Source organism: Periophthalmus magnuspinnatus, chromosome 9 (genome assembly GCF_009829125.3).
Source record: "Periophthalmus magnuspinnatus isolate fPerMag1 chromosome 9, fPerMag1.2.pri, whole genome shotgun sequence".
In the NCBI taxonomy this organism is placed as follows: Eukaryota; Metazoa; Chordata; class Actinopteri; order Gobiiformes; family Gobiidae; genus Periophthalmus; species Periophthalmus magnuspinnatus.
The window spans coordinates 9,259,392-9,278,384 of record NC_047134.1 but is presented as its reverse complement, the minus strand read 5'-3'; the positions used below and the strand labels follow the sequence as shown (position 1 = coordinate 9,278,384).

The following is an 18,993-nucleotide window of genomic DNA, read 5'->3' as shown; positions in this document are numbered from 1 at the left end:
TGGTGATCAGTTGACAGCTCAGCCCCTCTCTTCACTCGAGTGTCCAAGACACGCGGTCGGAGGTCAGATAACACGACAACAAAGTCGATCATCGACCTCCGACCTAGAGTGTCCTGGTGCCACATGGACAAACTGTGACTAGCACATCAGTCCAATAACAAAACACCGCTCGGGTTCAGATCGGGGAGGCCGTTCCTCCCAATCACGCCCCCCAAGTGTCACTGTCGTTACCCACATGGGCGTTGAAGTCCCCCAGGAGAACAACGGAGTCCCCAGTTGGTGCACTGCCTGGACTGGTGCTACCGGGGCCGGAGCAATGTGGGGCTTCACCTCCACGCACAGCTTGGGCTTTGGAACCCAATTGCTTGAGAGGGGCTGGACTCTCCATTTCTCTGGTGCTGCCTGTGGGGAGGGGCAGCGAGCTGGTGTGGGCTTGCTCATTGCCCAACGGCTCAGCCGCCACGTGTTGGAGTTCACCCCGGTGAATGAGAGGGTGTCCCTCTTCCTGCGCCTCCGGGTCGAGGACAGGTCTCTCAGTGTTGTGTCGGCCTACGGGCCAAACAGCAGTGCAGTGTACCTAGCTTTCTTGATGTCCCTGGGAGGGGTACTAGACAGTGCACCAACCGGGGACTCCGTTGTTCTCCTGGGGGACTTCAGTGCCCATGTGGGTAATGACAGTGACACTTGGAGGGGCGTGATCAGGAGGAATGGCCTCCCCGATCTGAACCCGACCAGTGTTTTGTTATTGGACTTCTGTGATAGTCACAGTTTGTCCATAACAAACACCATGTTCGAGCACAAGGGTGTCCATCAGTGCACGTGGCACCAAAACACCCTAGGTTGGAGGTTGATGATCGACTTTTTTTGTCGTGTCATCTGATCTCTGGTCATGTGTCTTGGACACTCGGGTGAAGAGAAGGGCTGAGCTGTCAAAGGAGAGGAGGAAGCCGGACAGACCTGGAAGGCCCTAGTGTATCATGAGGTTCTGCTGGGAACGTCTGGCAGAGCTCTCGTGCGGTCACAGAGGCAAAAACTTGAGAGGAGTTCAGGGAGGCCAAAGAGGAGGACTATTGGACGGCCTCAAAGAGATTCTGGCAAACCGTCCGACGCCTCAGGAGGGGGAAGCAGTGCTTCACCAACACTGTGGCAGTGGAAGGAATACTTTGAGGATCTCCTCAATCCCACCATCATGTCTTCCGAGCAGGAAGCAGTGACTGAGGGGACTTGTCCATCACCCTTGGCTGAAGTCACAGGTGGTTGGCAAGCTCCTCGATGGCAAGGCTCCGGGGGTGGACGAGATCCATCCCGAGTACCTCAAGTCTCTGGATGTTGTGGGGCTGTCTTGGCTGTCACGTCTCTGCAACATCGCGTGGTGGTCAGGGACATTGCCACTCGATTGGCAGACCGGGGTGGTGGTCCCTCTGTATAAGAAGGGGGACCGGAGGGTGTCTTCCAATTACAGAGGAATCACACTCCTCAGCCTTCCCTGTAAGGTCTGTTCCACAGTACTGGAGAGGAGAATCCAACCGATAGTCAAACCTCGGATTCAGAAGGAGTAGTGTGGTTTTTGTCACGGTCGCGGAACATTGGACCAGTTCTATGCTCTCCATCGGGTCCTCGAGGGTTCATGGGAGTTTGCCCAACCAGTCCACATGTGTTTTGTGAATCTGGAGAAGGCATTTGATCGTGTCCCTCGTGGTGTCTTTTGGGGGATGCTGCAGGAGTATGGGGTCCAGGACTCATGCTAAGGGCTGTCCAGTCCCTGTATGACCGGAACAGGAGCTGTGTTCGCATTGCTGGCAGTAAGTCAGACCTGTTCCCGGTGCATGTTGGACTCCACCAGGGCTGCCCTTTGTCACCGGTTCTGTTCATTATTTTTATGGACAGAATTTCTAGGTGCAGCAAGGGGCCGGAGGGGGTCTGGTTTGGGAACCACAGGATCTCATCTCTGCTGTTTGCAGATGATGTTGTCCTGATGGCTTCATCAACCTGCAGCAGGCACTGGGGCAGTTTGCAGGAATTCCACGAAACCTGGCCAATACACTCTACACTATAGAAATGGTGTGAGGGGAGACTGATAGTGGCCTGGGCAGGGGCTGAGTGGGGAGAAAGCAGTTTAGGGGTGGTCGCAAGTTCCTGGCAATCGCACCGTTTTGTCGTTGACAATATGAAATCATTTAAACATTTGTGTTTCTTGCAGTGCTCCTTTAGATATGATTTAATTTTGCTCATTTTTGTGTCTATCCTTTGAAAATGCCAGATTGTGTGCATTGTTTTGTCCTTCTAATTACATACACTTCAAATTATAAATCAGATGTTACGTTGTAGTTGAGATGTCTGAAGTAATGATACTCTTGAGCACAGTTTCTGGTTACAGTCCCCACTTTGTAGCACTAGTGATTATGTGAATGTGACCACCTGATAACTCAGTATTTTTCTGTGCTTTTCTGTATCAGCCATCTGCTCACCCTTCAGAGGAACTATAGACCCCTCCATCACCCAAGAAAAGCTCAACCAGGAGATCTGCCACCCGGGGGTCAAATACGGTACTACTCGGGTTACATAAACATACTGTCCCGCCATGATCAAATCATAGACTGTGTAAAGAAGTGGACTAAGTGAGTATGACATCACCCATAGCATTTGGCTTCAGTCAAATGAAGCTCATCAAGGCTTGCAGTTTTAGGGGCGAATTTGGAGCCGAGTTCCATAATTTGAAATTCTGAGCGTATCATTGCAACCAAAGAGCCAATCCAGAGCGAGGCTGTTGAAGGTAACTCCCCTTTCTCCATGCACTGCTAGTTTAGCAGAGAGCAGGTGCTTAGCAATCAAACCTGTTACTAATGATAGAGAGAGTGGTTTATTATGAACATTTCAAGACCAAAATGACAGCATCCATTATGGAGAGAGCAGTGACAATTTTTCAATAGAAAATGAATTGGAGCCAGAGTCAATGGAGCCAGAAGTGTGCCCATTTGGAACGTGGCGGCTAGCGGGTTAGCTGTCCATTTATATATATAGTCTATGGCTCAAATACCGCACAAATAGCATGATAATAAATACATTATGAATAGTGGGTCGACCTTATGGTCAGTTAATCCTAACACTACCTCCATTTTAGAATTAGATGCAGACAGCAGGTACTGGTCAGATATTGTCACAAATTGCTCTATGGGGTAGACAACCAAATGTACTAAGACAGTATTACTTAGACAGCAACTTCCAGTAATGTCAACTTTCTATTGGCCTTCAGTCACTTTTTGAATTTCTGTAATCCCTCAGTCACCCAGGTAGGTTCCATCATGAAAGAAAATCATATTCTGTCATGTGGTCAAAAGAGACAAAAGAGACTTTTGAAAAACTTTTGTCCATGTGAAAGAGTTCCATTTCCTTTTGTGATCTCTTTTTGAAACAGTCAAACACTGCATTCCTCATTCACTGTTCACTTGATAGTGGTACATTATGACTTTAGCCACAGGTGCACTGTGTCAGACAAACTGCCAACCTGAAGCAATGGTCTCACCTACCACCACCACCACATCACTTATTTACCCAGTAATAAAAAAAACAACAACTTTAGCCTCTCTATAGCTTGTAAGTCTTCTGTGTCCACAGCCTACAAAGTGAAGGTGACCAACATCATGCCAGAGGGAGACTTTCTGACCCACACAGTCACCATACAAGAGGTCATCAAAAGCAAAGAAGGTCAGTGCCAGGGTCATAAAACTGTTAGCTCTGTTTAACTCTGGGCCTTAAAGTTCTGAAAGTTCTGCTTAAAGAACTTTTTACACACACACGCACATGCACACGCACACTAATAATATAATATAATTCATATAATATAAAATTCTTAAATCTAGAAATACCTGTATATGAGAGAAATGGGAATTTTCCTTTGTGTTGCTGGGAAAACCTTTCTCCTTCACTATTGAGTATCCAAAATGGAGCTTGAAAAGCTAAGAACCAAGTTACTGGCACATTATGGCAAAGAAATAAGGATCACCTCATAGAAATGAATGGATGGCTTCATACTTGTCTAATAGGAAACAGTGTACTGTGGTCAATGGAGTGAAATCGTCTTTTGTAGACTGTCCACTAGGGGTCCCCCAGGGATCGATTCTGGGGCCCATTTTATTTTCTCTTTTCATTAATGATTTGCCAGATGTTTGTGAGGATGTGGACATACAGTTATATGCTGATGATGCAGTGATCTATACAAGTGCAAAATCGCCAGAAGAAGCAGCTCAAACTCTCTCATCAGCACTAAGACATATTCAGAGTTGGCTTACCAGATCCTGCCTTCTCCTAAATACGCAGAAAACAGTCTGCATGATCTTTTCCAAAAAAGTTATGAACATCAGTCGTTCTAATGTTTTTTTTTTTGGAGATCATGAACTTAAACTAGTAACAGAATTTAAATATCTGGGTGTGCTGTTGGATTCCACACTGTCCTTTAAAAAACATGTTAAAATGATATCTCAAAGACTTAATTTTAACATCTCTAATTTTAATCAAATAAGAAGAGCTCTGACTGATGAAGCTGCTATGATGTTTCTGCACTGTATGATCTTTTCCCATGTAAGCTATTGCATAACAAGCTGGTCTCTTACAGGTGTGACAATCCTAAAACCAATAGAAGCTTTATATAAAAAAGCTTTGAAAATTCTAGACAAAAAACCTTTCACCTACCATCATTGTAATATCCTTTCAAAGTATAACTTGTTGAACTTTGAAAACTTTATTAAATTTAAAAATGCCTGTCTAATATACAAGTGCTTACATGGGCTGGCACCACCGCCTCTAAAAGAACATATTAAATACAAAACTGCATCACGAACAACCAGAGCCACAAGCAGGGGTGACTGTGAGGTTCCTGTGAGAAGAACTACTTTTGGTCAAAATGTTCTATCATTTAAAGGTTCTGTACATTGGAACAGTCTTCCCACTTTTGTAAGGGAGGCACCCACTTTTACTACATTTAAAAGGTATTTAAAGGAGTGGCTTAGATCAACACAAACATGTGAACACAATTCATAGTTACTCAGTTTTAGCTTTACATAAAATACTCGACTTATAGGACTTGTACAATACACCTTGCACTTTAGGTTATGTGCAATACACTTTGCACTTAAGAATTTGTGCAATACACTTAGCACTTTAGAACTTGTGCAGTACACTTAGCACTTTAGAACTCGTGCAATACACTTAGCACTTTAGAACTCGTGCAATACACTTAGCACTTTAGAACTCGTGCAATACACTTAGCACTTTAGAACTCGTGCAATACACTTAGCACTTTAGAACTCGTGCAATAAACACAGCACTTTAGGACTTGTGCAATACACACAGCACTTTAAAAGTTGTAGTAACCCTCCTGAGTTTATGTTTTTGACTTGGCTTCTGTCCTTTTTCTGTATTTGACTGTATTTTGTGTATGTGGTATTTTATGTTAAATGTGACCATCAACCTGTCCAGGGACAACAGATGGAAACTAGCCTGTGGCTAAAATCTGGCATATTTACATATGTATCTTATGTTCATTAATATGCACTGTCCCTTTTCTAAATAAATAAATAAAATAAATAAATAAATAAATCTGTAACTGGCTAAAACATAGTGAGGCAGTGGAAGGGTCACTTGAGGACATGAGCCATGAGCTAATGAAAGTGATCGAACATAAACTGGATGAAGTGGAGATAGGCTACAAGCCAGACGAGGCCATCTAGTATGTATCACAACTTTTATCAGCTATGCAACAGACTGGGTCTAAAGGCAATGCTGGTGAATGGTGCAATTTTTCCCACACCTTTAACATGGGAGACAAGTGCAAGGAACTCCAAGGAGGAATCAGAACCCTAAAGGAGAAGCTGAAAAAGGGGGATGCCGCACCCAATCAGGCTCAGAATCCTGTACAAGGAAAGATCCCTGAAGTGACCATCCGCAGACAGTTTCAGATCAGAGGCCAGATAGGTGAATAAGAGCAACGTGACAGGCTGTACTATACCACCCTGCTCCATCAAATGGAAAACGGCTCCACAAAGGCCACAGTGAGCCAGAGGTGATTGAGGCAGTGAGAAAAGCCATCAGCCCTGGTCATAAACTGTGTGACATGCTGGAAATTAAGAATCTACCCAAGATTTCCTCTTCAGAGCCATTGAGCTAAAAGGCAAGCTGCTGTATATCTCCAGAGGAAAAGAGGAGGAGCATTATGGAGCAGACCTGATCAAGAGGAAGTTTTTGAGGTACATGGGTACAGATCTACTGAATGACAACATTAAGTTTCAGATAAAGTAGCTTCTCAAAAAACATGGATGTGACTGATGAAACCCTGATTGAAAGACTGAATAAAGCCACCAATCTTGAAGCTTACAACACCAGAGGGGCTATGTAGCAGCCCACAGACCACCTCAGCTCCAGCTACGGAAAACCTCAAACCACCCCGAGCTCCACCTAAGGTACAAGCCTTAGTGACAAAACTTAAAGCTAAGGTTGTGGGGGTGAGACAGATGGTGCTAGATTCTCTTCGTAACAACAAGCCCCAGTCTACCAAGAAGCTAACAGACAACTCCATTGGAAGAGAGGCTTCAAGACCTGCCAGAACAATGGAGAGGGAGACAGCTGTACCCACTGCTTCAAATCCAGCTAGTCAGGTCACATCTCCAGAGGATGCCGAGCTTCACGTCTGGACAGGGCATGTCAGACAAACCACTGATAAGAACACAAACACACATGTAAAACAGTGCGGTTAGTAGGGATGAGATGATATTAAAATTTAGACTCATGATTATTGTGACCAAAATATCTGTGGCCTAGACACAATATTGTGCTCATGCAGTGATGGTGAAGGGCATTTTTCTTCCTCAGTTTCTTATTATTATTATTTTTCTCCCCAAAGGATTTTCACCTCCTGAACGTTGACGAAAAGTCCCACAGTATAGGATCGACCGGCTCGGTGAAAAATTTCATAAATTTGGCATCGCGAAAATGTCCCACACCCACCGGCTTGAAGGTTTACATTGGTCTACACAGCTCAAATTTGAATCACAGATGCATCATCTGGATATTAATGTAATGGATAATTAAGTCTAATAAAACTGAACACTTTAGCACCCCCTATAATACACATATAACACACAACATTGTCTAATTGGCATCAAACTTGAGGAGATAATTGTAGGCCTCAGAACATGCAAATAAGTCAGTTACACCATACCTGTATTTTGCACGAGGTTACTGGTTCAGTGGGTATAATTCGATGATCTCACCACATAGAAACCGTGTCAATCCTTACGGGAGTGGGGACAGGCAAATTTTGGAAGAGGCTAATGAAAGTCACAACAGTGATAGAGCTCTGTGAAACAAGCCAAAAAGTGAATGGGCGCACTGTCCAATGATGAACAGGACGTTGGCCATATTGGATTGAAATACCTATACCATTTTAACATACATGCAAATGAAACCGATTTAGTCCTAGGTTTTTAATCCAAACAAGCTCAAACTCCACTTGATTGTCAATAATCAAGCGATATTCTTTACGGTTTATGTGTAGCACGCCATCAATATGACGTCATTTCCTGTTTCTTTGATTCCCGCTCATGGACACATGGATCAGCCTAAAGAGCTCAAATTGTAACCACTGATGCAGAATAAAACTGTGAATAGAGAACAGGATTGAGCACGTGGCCAGTGGCCTCTATAGCCCCCCCCATAGTAAATGTAAAAGACACAACTTTGTCCGATTGGCATGAAATTTGGGGAGATTATTCTAGGCCTCAAAACATACCAAAAAGTTACACCATACCTATATTATGCACAAGGTTGTTGGCGCAAAGACCCCCCCTCATATGGAACCAGGGCCACACAGCCTAGGGCCATGTCGCATGTTAACATTGTTCTTCGTTTTTCCGCCCAAACAATGGCATTTTTCACCCACTGAACATGCATGAAAAGTCTCACATGGGGTATAAGATCAACCGGTTCTGTGAAAAATGTCATCAAATTGCCATCGCAACAATGTCCCATGCCCCCTGACTCGACGCCGCTACCTAGAAGTTGACCCCTATGGGAGAGAAGGCTAGTAAATTTTGGAATACATAAAAATCAGAGCAGTGATAGAGCACAGTGAGATGAGCATAAACATGAATTGATGGGTTATCCAAAATGCCTATTGACTTTAAGAACTATACCAGTCATTGTACACAGACAGTCAGTCAGTCAGGATGCCATAACAGCCACACAGCAGAGCATCTTAGCACAGTAAGTAAAGTAGGATCCCATGTTTAGTGCTGTTTCTTTTGATGCTCTCCAGCAGCAAGCAGGAGCCAAGAGCCTTTTTGGACACAGCTGTTGCCAAGAGAGGAGATCTGTGCAGCGCAGCAGAAAGACTCTGTAATAGGTAAAATGTGCAGTTACATAAAACAAAACAGGAAAGCTGCTGCATAGAAACTAAAAAAATCAGAGCCCTGAATTTAAGGCATTGGTCAGAGAGTGGCCTAAGCTTCAAATCAGGGAGGATGGGACCATGCAGAAAAGCTCACCACACCACTTAGGCTCAGAAAGGGCACTCCATCTGATGAGATCACTTCTTTTGGCCCAAAATGCAAAGAGATATTTAGCATTTTGTTATAAATGTTTGTGAGTGCTTAAAGAAAAGTAAACCAAATAGGCAAACACATGCCCCTTTGCAAAGCATTGGAAGTACTCACCCATTCCTACTAATGTCAACAGACTTTTTGCACCTTGAGCAATGTAAAGGTGGTTGTGAGTATATTCTTGTGCTGATGGACCATAATACTCACTTTGCTCAGGCATATTCAACAATTAACAACTATGTGGAAACAGAGAATGAGCGAAGCTTACAATATCGCTTCCAGAAATGCACCCACAGTAGGTAAAACACAGTATGACAAAAGAGTTCACAGCCTACCACTGCAAGTAGGGAGCCGTGTTCTTGTGACTGAGAAGTTAGCGCCAGGAGAAGTCCGCTTCTGCTGAGAGGACAACATTTTATGTTATAACACATCAAAAAAGTGATGACAGTCCTGTTTTCGAGTTGGAGCCAGAGAATGGCAAAGGCAGGACAGGAGTGTTGAACAGGAACATGTTACTGCCATGTGATTTTCACACCAGAACAAGAAGGAAAACAAGACTGAACCTGAGACAAAAGAAAAGACATTTTGAAAAAAGAGCACAACACATGTGACACGGGTGCAGTATAGACAATGAGGATGAATCCGATGATGACTTGTCTGATATTGTGTTCACATGGTCTGCTCCTGACCCTCACAGTACACCTGCACTGGATCCTACTGCTGCAGAGTTCATCCCACAGATGGACAGGGATGTACCGGTGCGGGATGAGCAAATCTATGTGCTTGAAATGGGGGAAAATATTTTTTCTTTTGGTAAATGGAATGTGAAAGAAAACATTGCCTATGTATAATTAGGTAATATTGATATGGATTTGTTTATAAATATGTATTGGACTGGTAACTAGGACTGATGGTGGGGGAGAGTGTGGGGGAGAGTGTGAGAAACAGGAATTTTCATTGATTCATTCATTGAAAGTATTGAAAGTATAATTAATTAATTTACAGTTATACATGGATTATTAAAAACATGATTATTGTGAATGGTTTTAAACATCATTGTTTTGAAGTTCACTGACAACCCCCCCCCCCCCCCCCCCTTGTTTTTATGATGTCATTTTCTGTTAAATTTCTGAGCATGTTATTTATGAGGTGCATACAAATGCCCCACACTGTTTAGTCTGTGTGCCTTGAACTAGTTCTTCTGTTCATACTTGCATTTATTCAATTACATGTGTTTTAATGGCTAAAACAATACCATGGAAAAACTTACACAGAGACAGCGACAATTAGAGTCACCTTTCCACAGATCTGACCTGTAAGTTGGCCCAGTACTGTTTAGCTTTATGCAATTATTAGTTTATCCAAAACCTTATAGTCAAAAGTACAATGAATTGCCTTTTGTTCGGAATGATAATTTACATGGTTAATTTAACAGTATACAATTATCGTGATTTCAATTAATGCAAAACAATACCATCTCCATGGAGACCAGCAGGGAGCAGACCACCCACCAGAGAAGTAATGCACCTTTAACAATTTTACTACTTCTCCTAAAGTTATTCACATAAGATAAGATATGCCTTTATTAGTCCGACAGTGGGGAAATTCCAGTATTGCACCGCACAGTTAAAGAACAGAAGGAAAATGGTACATGCAATAAAACAAGATAATAGATAAATAGCATAAAATAATTCTAAAAATAGACTTAAAAATTAAACTAAAAATAGACTCTAATGTAACATCTCCGTAAAGTGACTTGAGTATTGCACATAGGTGTGGTTGAATGACACATGTTCAGTGTTAACAGTGTTCATTGTACAGTCTGACAGCAGCAGGAAGGAAAGACCTGCGAAACCTCTCCTCATGGCCCAGCATACAAAAGACCTTAGCCAAGACATTTATCAACATAACAATTTATCAACATAACAATATATAAAATGTAAAGTACTGTAATGATGTGATATTTTGTGTTTAGTTCAAAGCTGACCCTTTTGTTTTTCTTGCAACTGTTTACGTGTTGTTGTTAAGGTAAATACTTTTGTCTTGGTTGCTATGCCAACAAGGACATGAAGGTTCTATTGGTCAGTTCCTGGTCTGTTTTAAAGACTGGCTGTAGTGAGTTGAGTTTCTGTTGTTCTGCTCTTGTTTTGGTGTCGGTTGCGGCATACAGTAGCCTTTGTGTTCAGAGAATAAACAACCAGAAAAACAGTGTATTTCCTCAGACAAGAACACTAAAGTTTTTGTAAATCTTTTGGTTTTCCAAAAGATAATGATACTGTTTGATACTGTTTTGTGCTTGTGCAGAGTTTGAAGCAGTGCGTGCAAGGACTGAGGTGGACTTTATAAAGAAAGCCACCTGTAACACTGTGGACCTTCAGAAGGACCAGCAGTACCTCATCTCCGGGTCCTCTGGCCTTGAGGTGGTCAACAACCAGGACTACAGGTGAGGACCAGGTCTGAACTAGGACTAAACCAGAACTAAACCAGGGACTACAGGTGAGTCTGAACCAGGTCTGAACCAGGACTGTACCAGAACTAAACCGGGCCTTAACCAGTACTAAACCAGGACTGTACCAGAACTAAACCAAAACTAAACCAGGACTATACCAGGACTATACCAGGACTAAACCAGGACTGAACCCGGACTGAACCTGGACTGAACCTGGACTGAACCTGGACTGAACCCGAACTGAACCCGAACTGAACCCGAACTGAACCAGGACTACACCAGGACTTAACGACGAATGAACAGGACTCAACTAGGACTAAACCAGGAGGACTGAATCAGGACTAAACTAGGACTAAACCAGGACTAAATCAGGGTTGAACAGGACTAAACCAAGACTACACCAGTACTAAACCAGGACTGAACAGGACTCAACTAGGACTAAACCCTGAGGACTGAATCAGGACTAAACCAGGACAACAGCTGAATACCAACCAAGGACCAGAACAAAACCTGGGGCTATACCAGAACTAAACTAGTAGGACTCACGTGCAAGCTCAGAACCTCCAAAATTCACTCATTCAGCTGCAGAGACTGCGCTAGCACTGATTCATGATTGGCTGCAGGTGCTAAAATAAAAATCGTACTGTGCATTTAAACCAGTCCTACATTAGAACTAGGTCCCATCTGGGGCCAGGTGGGTCTCCCCTAAACAAGAGCTGAGCGGGATTATCCTGGTTAAATAAACATTCATGATTAGAACTGCTAATTGTTCATTGATTCTAAACCAGGACTGAATAAAGCGTAAATCAGGACAGAGCTAAAATCTCACTAACCTGCAATTAAACCAAGGACTACAAGGATATTATTAGTATGTAATAAACCAACATGACAATGAGAAACAAGGGCTAAGCCAAACAAAAAATATGACTGAAGATTAAAGTCTTATATCAAGGAACTGTATATAATATCTGTGTACCCCGGTACATGACAAATCAGATGATGCTAATTTATTTTTAATTGCAAAAACATTGGACATGACATGGACATTGGCCAAGTAGTTTTTGTTATAATTTGGTGGTTTTATTCAAGACTGTTATCCAATCAGAAAGCAGAATGAGTAGCACATGACTCTCATTTGGGTTGCCAATTCAATACTGAAATTCAGTTGGTTTAAACCTAAAAGAACTCTCTCTGATCTGAATGGTCACTAAACCCCAGCACCTGTAGCCAATCATGAATTAGTGTTAGTGCTAGTGTCTTCTATGCAAGTTAAGTTGTGATTGTAGTTTAAAACAGTTTCATTAAACCTGTCTACCAAAGCAGAACAGGGCTAGAGCAGATCTAAAGCAGGGTCATGTCTGATCCTCTGATCTCCTGCAGGTTTCGGTTCCCCCTGGACTCCGACACTCTGATCCAGGTGTGGCCTTTAGACTGTGGGGAAGAGTGTGTGGAGCTGGTCAAGTTCAGCCTGTTGACTCAGATCTACGACTGCTAGTGTCTCCTCCTCTGGTCCTCCTTCTCTTCTCTGGTCCTCCTCCTCCTTTGGTCCTCCTCCTCTGGTCCTCCTACTCTGGTCCTTCTCCTCCTCTGATCTTCTCCTCCTCTGGTCCTCTTCTCTTCTAGTCCTCCTCTCCTATGGCCCTCCTCCCCTCTGGTCCTCCTCCTTTTCCTCTTGTCCTCCCCCTCTGGTCCTCCTCTTCTCTGGCCTTCCTTCTCCTCTGGTCTTCCTCCTCTCCTCTGGTCCTCCTCAGGACTATACCAAGACTACTATATCAGGAGTAAAACCCTTCATGTAATGCTGTAACATTCTAAGAGAAAGCCATACTGTGGAACATTCTAGGCAATAGCAATAACATCACAGTGAAGACGAGCAGGTGTTCGACCCTCCATTAGAAAAATTACATATTGCACCTTTAATATCTTAGTTAGTCACAAACATAAGCCAAAAATTGTACTCAAGTAAGAGTAAGGTTACTTTAGAATTTTATAATATTTTACTCAAATAGTAAGAAAAAGTAGTGGTACATGAAATCACTCAAAACTCAAAAAGAAGTATTTGGTGAAACTACTACTCAGTAAAAGTAACTGTAAGAGTCAAATCTGGTATTTTCAAAGGATAGACACAAAAATGAGCCAAACTAAGTCATATCTGAAGCAAGAGACACAAACGTTCACGTCATTTCATATTGTCAACATAAAGCTCAAGTCACTTGTAATAGTCTTACTCATATTACTCACAGTGGGAAGAGGACCCACCACTTTTACTCAAGTAAGAGTGCTGTTACAAATATATTAATCAAGTAAGAGTAAACGTATGGTGTCTGGAAACGAAGAACACATTTTTCAAAAAGCTACTCAAGTAAATGTAGCTGAGTACTACCCACTTCTCTTCACAACATTATCAATACTTGGCCAACACAACTTCATATTCACTGCTTCTCTGTGGAGAGTTAGATACACTTACTAACATGGAGAGAGGAACAGAATCACATTGAATAGCTACATGACAACATTAAGGCAACTTTGTACCAGCCTACAGACCAGGAAAATGCTACAAACTGTTAATAAAACATTTTGTGAATAAACCCATAATTTTGTCTTTTCTGTATATTTGTTATACCCCCCACACACTTTTGCCGTGAATGCGACTAACCTGCACATTCTTTGTGGTGATACTCCTGGTTAAGTGGGAAGCCCATCCGTTTCAATGAAGAATTTGCTAAATGTTTTGCCTCTAAAATCTGATCTAAAGTAGTTACATTTGTGTAAAATGTTCATTGTTCTTGCAATGAACAAGTCAATACTACACCGATTCTCTAGCGGCTTTAAAAAGGTTCTGTAGTTCATACAAAACTTATTTACTGCCGATGCAAAATAATATAGCCTGAGTGATGATGATGTTGCTCACGACAACTTTAGGGATAAGGTGAATAGTAGAATTTGCTGTTAAACTGTTAATATCTTTGTAATGAAACACTGCCATTGTTCATTACTTACAATAGTACTATTTCTCATGACCTACATATATTGTTTTAGATGGAAACTACACCAATAAAATAAGGATGATAAATCCATCATCCAAATTTGGTTTTATGATTTAAACTTCTTTTATTATGATGCCATCCAGGGTACCAGTAAGGGGTCTTTTGGATATTTTCAGGTCTGGATCTGTATGGCTGCATTTTAACAGGTTTCTGTTTATAACGGTTTACTAAGTTGCTTTATATTGTAACTAATATTTGTAGTGACCAACACACTGCTGTGGAACAGACCTGTTGCTGTAACAGTTCAAATGGGAAAAACACACATTGCCCAAGAACACATTAAGGTATTGAAATGTCTTTGTGTTAATTATATAGCTTGCAATATGTTGCCAAAACGAAATTACCTTTTGAGAATGAAATCCACAGGTGCACTTCTGTGGCTGGGAGAAAAGTGTTTGAGTCTCTGAGCTGCAGAAGGCACATTTCTATTTGTAAAGAAAACACAAGTTACCATCTTGAAATTTGCATATATTCTGTATGTTGGATGCTGTATGAACACAATGACTTTGTTCAGGATAACCTTAAGTATTTAAAATAAATACACAATAGTGATAGGTCAGTTATAGGTCAGTTATCTGCATGTGATGGCCAGGCACTAGTGGAGGAAAAACACCTGAGCTGTGAGACCCACTCACCGTCGTCCATGGCCTTGTGGCTTTTCGAATGTTTAGGCATGTTTTCTGGAATGAAAAGTTTGTATTAATTTCTTATGATTACATAAAAACATCACAATGCACACTAATACACTTTATTTGTACTATAGGACTATGGCCAACAAAAAAGGCGGATTAAATTGGCGCAATTTATGTGCGTGCCTTTTTCACTTACAGTACTTATTTACACTTAGATATACACAATAAGGACGGATATGCAGTTGTTTTTGTAGAGTATACTGAAGCTTAATAATAACAATATGACTAGCCAATCATTAACGACAGTATAATGAAATTATCTCCATGTGTCCCGTCACTAGCATCAGTACACAAAGTATCTGACTAAACGGCTGTAGTTATACATTTTAACACCGTTATGATTTATTTGTAATACAGTAAATAGCCTGACACTTGAGTGCTGTTGCTCAAGTTGACGTTATCTATGTATGACCGTTTCTGTCAACATTAGCGGCAACAGAGACCCTCATTTTATTCTGTTTGAAACGGCTTAATGTGTGATATTTAATAGACAATGAAAGTACTTACCTCAAAACAAAACGAGATGTGAATGTGGCAGATAAAAGAAACTTTCAAAATTCTGGAGGATGCGGGCATCGATCCCGCTACCTCTCGCATGCTAAGCGAGCGCTCTACCATTTGAGCTAATCCCCCTATACGGAATTGAGTTTGGAGAGGGTTTTTTTATGTGTTCTAGAGAGAAAGTGGGGAAAGGGTGTGCCTTATTTCTGTCGTGTCGTGTATCGGCAAAGTGAGTCCTTGCGCACTGTTTAGGGTCTTGAGTGGAGGAGGGGTTGTACTGCGTAGGGGATGGGGGAGAGGTTCCACAGAAGCGTTGAATCTTCCTGTGTGCCGTGTAAGTGCCTGGGGGAGGGGTACGCTTAAAAACATGCTTAGCTAGTCTTCTCAATGTGACTTAAGTACTCTTTTACATGTGTGAATGTAAAACTGTGCTTGTCAACAAGTGGGCTTTTTCAGACAGACATTCACACATAGCGCCATCGGTAGAAATATGGGGGATTAGCTCAAATGGTAGAGCGCTCGCTTAGCATGCGAGAGGTAGCGGGATCGATGCCCGCATCCTCCAATACCTTTAATCAGCATTTGTCTAATTCTTAACTTTGTTAAATAATTTAATTTAAAATACAAAAATTCTTATATTTGGGCAATTTTAATTTTTTGGGCTATTTTGAATTTTTAAAAGAGCAAGATTTTGCCTAAACTTCATAAACAGGTGTAGTATTGAACAAACAAGTTGAATTCACTGTTCATGTGTGTTTCTGAGGGAAAGCCTGAGAACTGCGTGAACTGATGAGAAATGTTCCAAACGGTGTGCCTCTGTCCAGATTTTTTACTCATAAACGGTGAGAAAAGGACTAAGAAAGAAGCAGCAGGAGAGACACAGAGGATCGTGAGCAGCGGAGCCACATGCGCGAACAGCGAGGCAGAGAGAGGAGGGCTGCACTGGGAGATGACAGCGCATGCGCCTCCCGGACACGCGCGCGCGCACACACACACACACACACACGAATACACACACGGGGTCAGTAGGAGAGATTGGAAAGGTTTTTTTTTTGGTTTTTTTTAGATAGTTTTAAGTGAATAAAACGTCATAATATCCTCCTGACTACCAGGAGAAAAAATGTTGTCCAATCACATTTATTTTAAAATTCTCTAATCTTTGTAGGGTAATTAGAATATTGAAAACATTTTTTTTCAAAAAAAAAGTTTTTATTTTCTAGATATCATGTGTCCACCACAGTGGACATCGGAATGCCATACATTTGAAACTGACCCTTGATGGCAATTAATTAGTGCCAAAGAAAATATCAAAAAGTCAACATAAAAATGTGTTTAACATCCACATAACTGTCAATTATAACTTTTGTTTGTTTTATTTTGCTTTGTTATTGTGCTTATTTGTTCTGATACTTCAAAAAGCAATTCCCCTTCTTGGAAACACAAAGGAATACTTTGCACTTTGTGCACATAACATATTTTTTGCTCTTGCAGCCAGATCTCCAACACCTTTATGCATGTGTTTCATTCACCATCTCTGGAAGATGGATGGCACCATAGTGTCTCATAACTGCATTTGGCTGCCATTTTCACTTTTGACGTGGGGGAGTGTGTTCATCTTCACTGCCCGTTATGATTCCTGCTTGAGCCCGGTTAATCAACTCTTCACCAAGGAGCAGTTTGATGTCAAGAAACTTCAGTGTTTTTTCCCCCAGAAACTGGCAGTCACTCTCATACTGAAGCCATGAGTTGGTGATTGCCAGGTCAAAAAAGCGGAATTACTACACGCACTGTCCGTTTCCGAGTGTGAGAGGCTATCCTGTAGAAACTCAACATTCAGTCAACCAAGTCCACGCCACCCATGTTGGTGTTGTACTCAGCGATTGCCAGTAGCCTTGACACCTGGACAAACATTTTCTCTTTCTTGGACCATCTTCTGCATGTGTCCTGAGGTTCAATGCCATAGGCAGAGGATCCCATGACAACGGGCTTGTTGTCCAACCACTTTATGACATCAAGTTCAGGAGGGTTTCGTCTAACTACCATCTCTGATGTCCTTCTTCCTTTCTTTTTGAAGGACTTATCCCCTATGATCTTGCACTCCTTCAGAACCCTGTTATTCCAGAGGGTTCCAGTTCCTGTCAACCCTTTTCTCATCAGGGTGTCGAGGAGGTTGACTGAAGTATATAACCTGTCAAAGAGCAGGTGGGTTTCTTGGGGAACAGACTCTGCCAAATGAAGAACAGCTTGTTCTTCAATGCCCTTTCCTCCCGTATCTCTGAAAGTAGTCTTGCCTTGGTAGAGTACAAAGTTCAAGACCAAGCCATTTGGTGCGGCCAAGACAAACACCTCCAGTCCAGTTGGGTATGTTTTAACTGGTACACACTGGCGCACTGGGCAGAGACCAGTAAATGGAATCATTTGCTCGTCAATGCACAATTTTCCTGTTCTAGGCAGATTTAGACATCCTTGCCTTACTTTGGTCAAGAGGGGCCTGACTCTCCACAAGAGATCACTTTTTTCTCATACTCTGGAACGTCAATGTGGAAAAAAAGAACATTTGAAAAAACACAACAAAATGGAGGAAATAACTGTAAATGTCCACTACAGAGGACATTTTTTAAACACTTAAATATTATGCTAAAAAATTATTAAAATTAATTAGACAATGTTTAAATGTGTTGTTAAAAGACTTCCATTAAATATGCCACCAACATTTCAAGCCAAAATTTGCTCAATAAAAAGTAAAATGCATTTACTTTTCCTCTTCCCATAAAATGTGCTTGCAGCGACAGACACCATTTTCCTTGATGAAAAAAGAAAGGTACCAAAGCCCCACCCCTTCACATTTGGTATCATTGAAAAGCTCTAAATGTCCTCTGTGGATGTCAAAAGGAGTTATTTCAGTAGTATGCAGCGGATTGGAGATATTCAGGTTTACATATGTCCTCCATAGAGGACAAATTTGAACTACTGGTAGTCAGGAGGATATATGCATGAGAGAACATTATCCCTCCATATAGTGTGCCTATAATAATCTAAATAAATGGGTCGAATTAATTTTTAATTCAGGATGTGTGGCATGCCATCGTGAAAAGGCACTGAAATGCATGAGTCTCAGAGCAAATGTGTGAGAGTTGATAGCCCTGAATTATCTTCTGGTTAATTAAGATGTTATAGAATATACAATGTATACTTGCTACTCTACAACACAGAGCTCAAGTGGTGCCTACTAACACAGAGGGAAAAGTGAAGGAGGAGCAACATGTGGAGAAAGCCCTCTCTGCTTGTGGATATCCAAAATGGGCCTTCAGTAGATCTAAGAGAGCTAAAAAAAAAACAAAACAGGACAACAGGGAATCTGAACCTAGAAGGAAAGGTGTTACTATTCCTTACATAGGGGGTGTGTGAAAAACTTCAGAGAATTTTCAGACAGTATGAGATTCCTGTCTTTTTCAAACCCACAAACACTTTAAGACAAAAACTGGTTCACCCTAAGGACAAAATCCCAGGCCATAAACAAAGTAATGTAGTCTACTCCATTCAGTGTAGTGAAGAATGAGCGTTACATTGGAGAAACTAAACAGCTACTCCATAAGAGAATGCACCAACATCGACGTGAGAGTTCCTCTGGACTCCAGTCCGCCATACATCTCTATCTCAAAGCCACTAACCACTCCTTTGAAGATAGTGAAGTTCAGATCTTAGCCAGAGAAAAG

At 41.8% G+C, this 18,993-nt stretch overlaps 1 protein-coding gene and 2 non-coding genes across 3 annotated transcripts in view; 2 read left to right on the top strand and 1 right to left on the bottom strand.

Annotated features, from left to right (window-relative positions):
• c5 (complement component 5) overlaps positions 1-13,638 on the top strand; it is a 102,864-nt gene extending 89,226 nt beyond the window's left edge. The window contains exons 38-41 of the mRNA XM_055224404.1: positions 2,457-2,546; positions 3,616-3,705; positions 10,896-11,034; positions 12,421-13,638. Of these exons, the coding sequence (XP_055080379.1) occupies positions 2,457-2,546; positions 3,616-3,705; positions 10,896-11,034; positions 12,421-12,535 (434 nt within the window). The 3' untranslated portion in view covers positions 12,536-13,638. The remainder of the gene's footprint in view (positions 1-2,456; positions 2,547-3,615; positions 3,706-10,895; positions 11,035-12,420) is intronic.
• Positions 13,639-15,336: 1,698 nt separating this feature from the next.
• trnaa-agc (transfer RNA alanine (anticodon AGC)) lies at positions 15,337-15,409 on the bottom strand. The gene has a single exon. It is a non-coding gene; the product is annotated as a tRNA-Ala (tRNA).
• Positions 15,410-15,769: 360 nt separating this feature from the next.
• Positions 15,770-15,842, top strand: trnaa-agc (transfer RNA alanine (anticodon AGC)). Its single transcript has one exon. It is a non-coding gene; the product is annotated as a tRNA-Ala (tRNA).
• The last annotated feature ends 3,151 nt before the right edge of the window (positions 15,843-18,993 follow it).